The sequence below is a fragment of the Furipterus horrens genome, unplaced genomic scaffold (genome assembly GCF_987537825.1).
Source record: "Furipterus horrens unplaced genomic scaffold, mFurHor1.1.pri manual_scaffold_11, whole genome shotgun sequence".
In the NCBI taxonomy this organism is placed as follows: domain Eukaryota; kingdom Metazoa; phylum Chordata; class Mammalia; order Chiroptera; family Furipteridae; genus Furipterus; species Furipterus horrens.
Window position 1 is genome coordinate 88994829 of NW_028327181.1, and position 7964 is coordinate 89002792.

Genomic DNA, 7964 nt, shown 5'->3' on the forward strand with positions numbered 1-7964 from the left:
ACATCGACAGGTTACCTCTTGAACACCTCCAACTGGGGACACAACCCAGGCATGTGCCCTGATGGGGAAGGGGACCTGCGACCTTCTGCTTTGCAGGACAATGCCCAACTCACTGAGACACGACAGTCAGGTAATTGTAACTTCTTAAGGACAGGATAAATTCAGATACAGGGCCTAACATTTATCTGACGTATAAATGACATTCAATAAATGGACAATGAATAAATGGATAGCTTACATAGAACCCAGAAAACTGTTTCTTATCCTTTGTGTATTATTACACTAAGTAATATTCAGTTAAAGACATTTACTTTTTCACAAATGCCTAAAATTCATTTTTAAAATCCAGCTATCATTTTTTAAACTATCAAGAATCTAATTGTGACACTGCCATACTGGTTCATTATACGTACTGTGATCACAGTTTCAATGAAAACAACTGCTAACTATTCAGAGCCTACACAGGTGGTCAAATCTAGCCAAAATGAATTAAGACTGGTCTAACTGGGAGCTTCCAACAGCCTGGGAGCCCTAGAGACATAAGGTGTCTATAAATGACATTGATTCTGACTTTAAACCAAGTTATCAAACCAGAACCACACCATCCTTAATCCTAGCCTCAGTTCACTATACTTTCCTGTAAGGTTTCCAAGCTGTTACATATTATTCAGTAATACCTCCCACTAAGTTTCAGACTGCATTTATAAAAAGTCCAAATGCATTATTAACAGCATTTGCCATTATAATTACTAAAACTAGGAGAGAATTCTGGCATGACCAAGAAAAAATGACCAGTCAATCTCAATTTTTAAAAATAACCACACAGTATTAAAGAAAAAAAAAGAATATTTCCTATTATTTACAAGGATGAGTATAGTTTCCACTAGAAATTTACTGGCTCTAACAGCCAATAAAAAAAAAATTGACATGTTTTTATTAGCAACCTAAGTTGTCAAGCAGGCTTGAGTCTGGGGCTTGGAACAGCTCAGGAAAATATGACTATTAGTCAAAGAAACTGCAGGGACTCAAATTAACTTTAGTCCTTTCCTCATTGGGGCCGAGTTTAATGAGTATTATGAAAATATTAATACGTCTATGTCTCTTATCAACCCTTGAGTTTATTTATAACTATAGCAACTAAAGCAAACTAACAGGTCTGGGAAATTTAATTTTCATCAGTAATATCACCAAAATGGAAACTAGTATTTAAAAGAAAAACTGTGTGTGTGTGTGTGTGTGCGCATGTGTGCACATCCTTGCTGAGCTCTATACAAAGCAAATTAAAGAGCCAGATTCTGAGAATTCAGTACTAGCTATGCAAGTCAAGGTCATCTACAAAAAGGAAACAGAATGGTACGAGGGGAAAGTGCTGAAGAAAGCCAGGCAGTGGTTCTTAAACCACCTTCCCTAATATACTGTAGCCCACCAGGCAAGTTAATTCCCTCCTCACAGTCTCAGCTTTTTTCATATAACACTGACGCTGGGACAAATGAGAAGACACTGAGATCCTGGTTCCTTTTTCTTTTTAAAAATGTTTTATTTTTTTCAATTACAGTTTACATTAAATATTATTTTGTATCACTTTCAGGTGTCCAGCATAGTGATTAGACAACCATATACTTCAGAAAGTGTTCCCATGGATATTTCCAGTATTCACCTGGCACCATATAAATTTATTAGAGTATTATTGACTGTATTCCCTATGTTGCACTTTATGTCCCCGTGACTATTCTGAAACTAGCAATCCGTACTTCGCAATCCCGTCACCTTTCTCCTTTTGCCTTTGGGGCTCTAGATTCCACCTGTATGATTCATTCATTTCCTCCCCATCACTGCCTCTCCATAGACTTACACACTTAAACTTTTGAAAATGATTTGAAATGTGAAAACAGGCTGACATCTTTTTTCATGTTAGACAATGAAAAGTAGCCAAAACATCTGGGCACTCTAACGGTTTAGCAGTCAAGAAAGTGGGGAGTGGGAGGTCTGCATACCCTCCAGTATTTCACATTCCCCTAAGGGACTTAAAAGACTGCCCCCTTAGGACACAGAGGAAAGACTTATTAGGAAGACTATCACAAATACAGGTTCAGAAATCAATTCAAAGATTAAGTCAATCTTCAAATTCCAGAACACTAGATAAATGTTTGAAGCTTGAGGAAGACAAGAAAAATTATGTGCCCCATTTACAGTAAGTGGTCAGTAAGTAATTGTTGACTTATGTATTTAAATACCAGGCTTTACTGGATTCCTTTTCTGCTTATTGTCACAGGCTATCCCCAGAAAAGTAAGCACTTCTGAGATAAAGCATGGGAAGGCAACAGTAAGCCCAGCAAGTGAACAAATCCATCCCTTACTGAATGAGGGGCAGCCTGGACGACAACAAGGCAACTCATTCAAAGTCCGAGTGTAAAGACAGGCCTCAAAAGAGTATTTGCCCAATGTGACACAGCATACACTTAACCTCCTACAAAAATGACTTGACCTTGCTATAGGGCAAAGCAAACATTAATGTTCCCTCCACATGGAACACTTCACAGATGCAATGAATGGCTTTGCAAAGGATTCTTTCACTGAAGTTTACCCTTCGATTATTTATGACAATATCAAAACTTTTCAAAACTTGCGACTGCACACAATAGTATTACAATAACTGATCCAACAAGACAAGCAAAGTACATTTAAAATGTTATCTGCTTCTTAATCTAGTCCAATAGTCATTTGCTAAATTATCAAAAAGGACATGAAATGGAATTCGGTTCATATGCTGCGTGTGGAAGACATTAGAAGCTTTTCTTTGATTACATTCTCACAACAGAAACTGCAAATATTGATAAGAAGGAAATGATTTCATAGAGATTCTTTTGTGCAGCGAATGCTTCTATCAAAAGTTATATAATTCCAGGGACATCATAAGATAAAAAAAATAATGATGCAAAACACTGCAATCTGATTTTTCAAAGAGCAGGACATGAATTATAACTGGCAGCCCCCGACCAATTCCCCACCTCCAGCAATCTGAGTTCAGCCGCAGCATTTCTCCTCGGCGCTGCTGATAACAGTGATTGCCGTTTTAATCACCTCCCAGCCTATCTCCCCGCACGCCCTCCCCCCCAGCGCCGAGGCGCGCGCAGGGCTCGAGAGCAAGCCCCGGGAACTCTCTCACAGGCCGGCCTGTGTGAGCAAAGGGAAGGAAATGACACAGGCAGGAAAAAAAAGCAAATCAAGGAAAAGACACAACAGCAGCTGGGCCCGCACCAGCCTCCAGCCCGGGTCCCACACTGCACTCTCACACCCCCACCCTCCAGCTCCCGATCTGGCTCGCTCAGGCCGGAGCCGGCTGCCGCGCCGAGCACGGCCCCCATCCCCGCCACTGCTTCCTTGGGATGCGCCTGCCGCGCGGCCCGGAAGGAGGCTGCCGAGTGGGTTCCGCCAGCCTGGGCCGCCCCAGTGGGCCAGGGGAGCCAGAACCCCCGCCCGGGCGGTGAAGCTGCGAGCCGGGCGGGCAGGCTGCGCCGGTTCGCAGCCCCAGGCGGGCGGGCTGTCCATGCCTGTCAGGCGGCGGCCCAGGGTCCTCCTCCCCTCATCCCGGGGCGGGGCAACGCTAAGTAGCGCGGGCAGAGGCCGGGGCGGTGGCGACACTCACCCATGGTGGCGATGGCGGCGGCGGCTGCTCGGGCCCGAGTGTCACCTCCGAAGTCGGGGCTGCATGCCGGGGGCCCGGGCGGCGGGGACGGCAGCGGGCCTGGCTCCGCGCGGGGAGCGCGGGCTGCGCTCGGGCCCCCTGCCCCCTCCCCAGGCTCCGGCTCCGGCTCCGGCCGCGGCCGGGCACTGTGGCATGGGCAGGGTGGCCCGCTACATCCCCGGCACTCCTCGGCTCGGCCCAGCCTGGCCTCGGCTGCGCCGCTCGGCCCTCGCGCCAGCCAGTCCCTCAGTCCCGCAGTTCCTCCGTCGGGCCACCGTTCTCCACCTCAGGAACGCTCCGAAAAACAAACCGCTGGTCGCGCAGCTCGCCCCCTTGCTTGTCAGTCACACCAGAGCTTGCCAATCCCAGGCAGTCGCAGGACCTTCGTACCACCCCCACTCACTACACCAGCCAATAACAAAGAGGAAGTCGCTGCCCTCACCGCCCCCCGCCCCCTCCACCGCTCTCTCCCCAACACCCTCTCAGCCGCCAGCTAATCATCGGCACGACACGATGAAGCAATCCCGCCTACTCGCGCAGGATGCCAATAGGCGAAGCCAAGGTGGTTTCTGAGGGCTAGCTACTGCCTGCCAATCATCAAACCAGCACCGGGTTCACTCTGCTGCTAACCAATCATGTAGCGAGCTCGGATCACTCGTCTCTGCGGATCTCTCGCTCCCTCACTCGCTTGTTCGCCCTCCCTCTCGCCGAGAGGTGTTGGTTGCTCCAATCACAGTTCATGCGTGAGGCTCCGCCCACACCCCCATGTCCCGTCAGTCACCGACGGTTCGGCTGGCGCGCGGGCTGGCGCGGTTCCCCACTGGCTACTTTGGGGCTGGAATTTGGGAATGCTTCTGGATAGGCTCCCAGGCCTTCCGCCCTCACTACCCGGCTGAGGAACCCTGAGGCCTGGGTCCCGCCCCTCCCTCCATGTGCCCATACCGGGTGCCTAATTAGCGGGGAGGGTTCTGGCTCTAAGCGATTCCCAGAGTGTGGCCACCTCTTCCGGGGGATCCTCCGGCAATCCTCCGGTCCAGACGCTACGCTTGCCCGGAGGCAGGAGCGGCCTCACCACTGCCTGCCTTTTCCTGGGGCTCATACCTCCTGGGCCACACCCTCCGAGAGACTGGGGTAGTCCTGGAATGTGGGTCCTCGGAAATCTCGGAGTTCCGGTGCTGGCCAGGGCCAAAACCAGTTAAGTGGCAAAGCCAGAAAGGTTCTTCGGGGGAAAAAGAAAAACCAAAAACTTTTCTTCCTGGTTATAAAAGCAATACAAGCTCTATGTATTAAAATTGAGGAGAAAAAAATCCCACCTCAGAGATAATTTTATCTTTCCTACCTAGATACACAACCTTCGACAAAAATGGCTTCATATTGTTTTGTGGTGTGCTTACATTTTATTGTTTCCCCATGCCGCTGAATATTGTTCCAAAACAATTGCACTGTGCTGCATATTTCAAAAGAGAGTGACCATAATTTATTTACCCAAACCCCCATTGTTCAACATTTTGTACGCCCAGATCTTCAGATTCCAAGTCCACCACAATTAATAAGGGCTCTCTTCCTGTTCCAGTGTCAAATAAATGAGATGTCAGAATAATCTTCCTCAGATACAATTTTCAACTGTCAACTAAGAACCTTTAGTGATGGCTTTGCCTTGAGTGTCAACTCTCTTAAGAATTACCTCAGACTCCTTTATTTACACCTCCACTTCAATATTTATCAGTCCTCTTGTCCTGTTAGTTTTCTTTTCTCGAATAAAGGTTTAAATCTGTCATTCTCCCTCTTGATTAGATCCCTATCCAGTTTATTGCAGTCCCTTAACTATAATAATCTCTTTTGGGGAGGAAAGGGGTGATATAGGGAAAAGGAAATTTATATTTATCGGTCATTTACTATATGCCAGGCATGTCCTCTCATTTAGTCTTCCTAATAATTCTAAGGTCAGTAATACTATCGGCATTTAAATGATGAAAATGAAGCTCAGAAAACTTCAGTACCATGTACAAGTGGTAGAGTCAGGATTCATACCAGGTATATCTGATATCCAAAAGCTATGTGTTTGCACTAGGCTAGTGTTTCTCAACTGGTCTTTATTTTTCTTCCAATTATCACCCATCATGTTAACTAAATCTAAATCCTTTCTGATTAGAGAAATTAAATATTAAGGAGTAAGATTTTGTCAGGCAAGGTTGAGCTTTGAAGGCACACCCACCAAGTTAATTAAATTTAAACTCTTCCTAATGAAAGAAATAATAAAAAATAAGATTTTGTCATGTAGAGTTGAGCTTTGAAAGCCACACACCATTGTTAGTACCTAAGAATTATTTTTACCCATAAGAGTCTCTTTTCACTTCCAGCCAAGACGAGGCCTAGATAGACATGCTGCATCTCCCTCCACAACTAAGAAGGAATACAACTATCTCAAAACTAGAGACAACCAGAGGTTCCAGAAAATCGAGCTACGTGGAAGTCCAATAAACAAAGATATAAAGAAGAAATACTCAGCCAGACAGGTAAGAGGGGTAGAGCCGGAGCAGAGGAAGCAATGTGGAATTAGCAGCAGTAGTAGCAGCAGCAGCAGGCCCCCAGAAAGCACAGTCATACATTTTTTAAAGTAGGGAGGGACATCTGGGGAGTGCTCCCAACATCAGATCAGACCTTGCAGCTCACAGTTCCAGCACCAGGGAAAATAAAGCCTCATTGCTTCTGACTGTGAAAATCAGTGGGGGTTGGGGTGGAGGAAGAAACTGCTGGTCTCTCACCAGAGTCCGCTTGTTTAAAGGGCCCCCATGGTCCTAGAACATCTGCAGACCCACCCACTCTGGGAACGAAGGCCAGGGAAACAGCTAGAGGAGTGCCAGTCCCACACAGGAAGTGGGAGAAGTGCCTGGAAAAGGGGCAAGTACTGAGCAAGTGGTACTGTTCCCTCTCAGACCCCTCCCCCACATACAGCGCCACGATGTGGTGAAATGGGTCGCCCAGTACTGACGAATCCCTAAGGCTCTGTCCCTAACAACGTAACAGGTGCAACAGCTCTACCTAAGACACAGACAAACAAACACAGGAGCCTGTCAAGATGAGGAGACAGAGAAGTATGGTCCAAAAGAGGGAACGGATCAAGGTTCCAGTGGAAGAATTAGGCGACAAGGAGATAGCCAACCTAACAAACGCAGAGTTCAAAACACTGGTGATAAAGATGCTCATAGACTTGACAGATATGCTTAAGTAGGGCAAACAATAAGGGAAGAAGTGACTGCTATGCTAAATGAAATGAAAGAAAATATACACAAAACTAATTGTGAAGGAAGGAAACCAGGGTTCAAATCAATGATTTGGAACATAAGGAAGGAAAAAACAGTCAACCAGTACAGAATGAGGAAACAAGAATTGAAAAGAATGAGAGGCTTAGAAACCTCTGGGACAACTTTAAACATACTAACATCCAAATCATATGGGTGCCAGAAGGAGAAGAGGAAGAGCAAGAAATTGAAAACTTATGTGAAAAAATAATGAAGGAAAACTTCCCAAATTTGGCGAAGGAAATAGACATACAAGTCCAGGAAGCACAGAGAGTCCCAAACAAGCTAGACCCAAAAAGGACCACACCAAGACACATCATGATTAAAGTGCCAAAGGTTAAAGATAAAAAGCAGAGAGTTACCTACAAAGGGATGCCTGTAAGACTATCAGCTGATTTCTCAAAAGAAACTTTGCAGGCAAGAAGGGACTGGCAAGAAGTATTCAACGTGATGAGAAGGACCTGCTCTATCCAGCAAAGCTATCATTTAGAATGGAAGGGCAGATGAAGTGCTTCCCAGACAAGGTAAAGTTAAAGGAACTCATCATCACCAAGCTATTATTATATGAAATGCCAAGGAGACTTAACTTAAGAAAAAGAAGATCAAAATTATGAACATCAAAATCACAACAAACTCACAACTATCAACAAATGAATCTAAAAAATAAGAACAAAATCCAACTAAGCAAACCAGAATAGGAATAGAATCATAGGCATGAGGATCATTTGGAGGGTTATCAGCTGGGAGGGGGAAAGGGGAAAAATGGTGCAGGGATTAAGAAAATAATTGGTAGGTACAAAATAGACAGGGGCAAGTTAAGAATAATATAGGAAAGGGTGAAGCCAAAGAACTTATATGCATGACCCATGGACATGAACTAAGGGGGCAGGATTGTTGGAAGGAAGGGGGTACTGGGCAGAGGGGAGCAAAGGGAAAAGAAATTGGGACAACTGTAACAAAATTAATAAAATACTCTA

At 45.5% G+C, this 7964-nt stretch overlaps 1 protein-coding gene across 1 annotated transcript in view; it reads right to left on the bottom strand.

Annotated features, from left to right (window-relative positions):
• MAP3K3 (mitogen-activated protein kinase kinase kinase 3) overlaps window positions 1–4023 on the bottom strand; it is a 58346-nt gene extending 54323 nt beyond the window's left edge. Inside the window, exon 1 of the mRNA XM_090291838.1 lies at window positions 3647–4023. Coding sequence (XP_090147964.1) covers window positions 3647–3650 — 4 coding nt within the window. The 5' untranslated portion in view covers window positions 3651–4023. The remainder of the gene's footprint in view (window positions 1–3646) is intronic.
• Between the last annotated feature and the right edge of the window lie 3941 nt (window positions 4024–7964).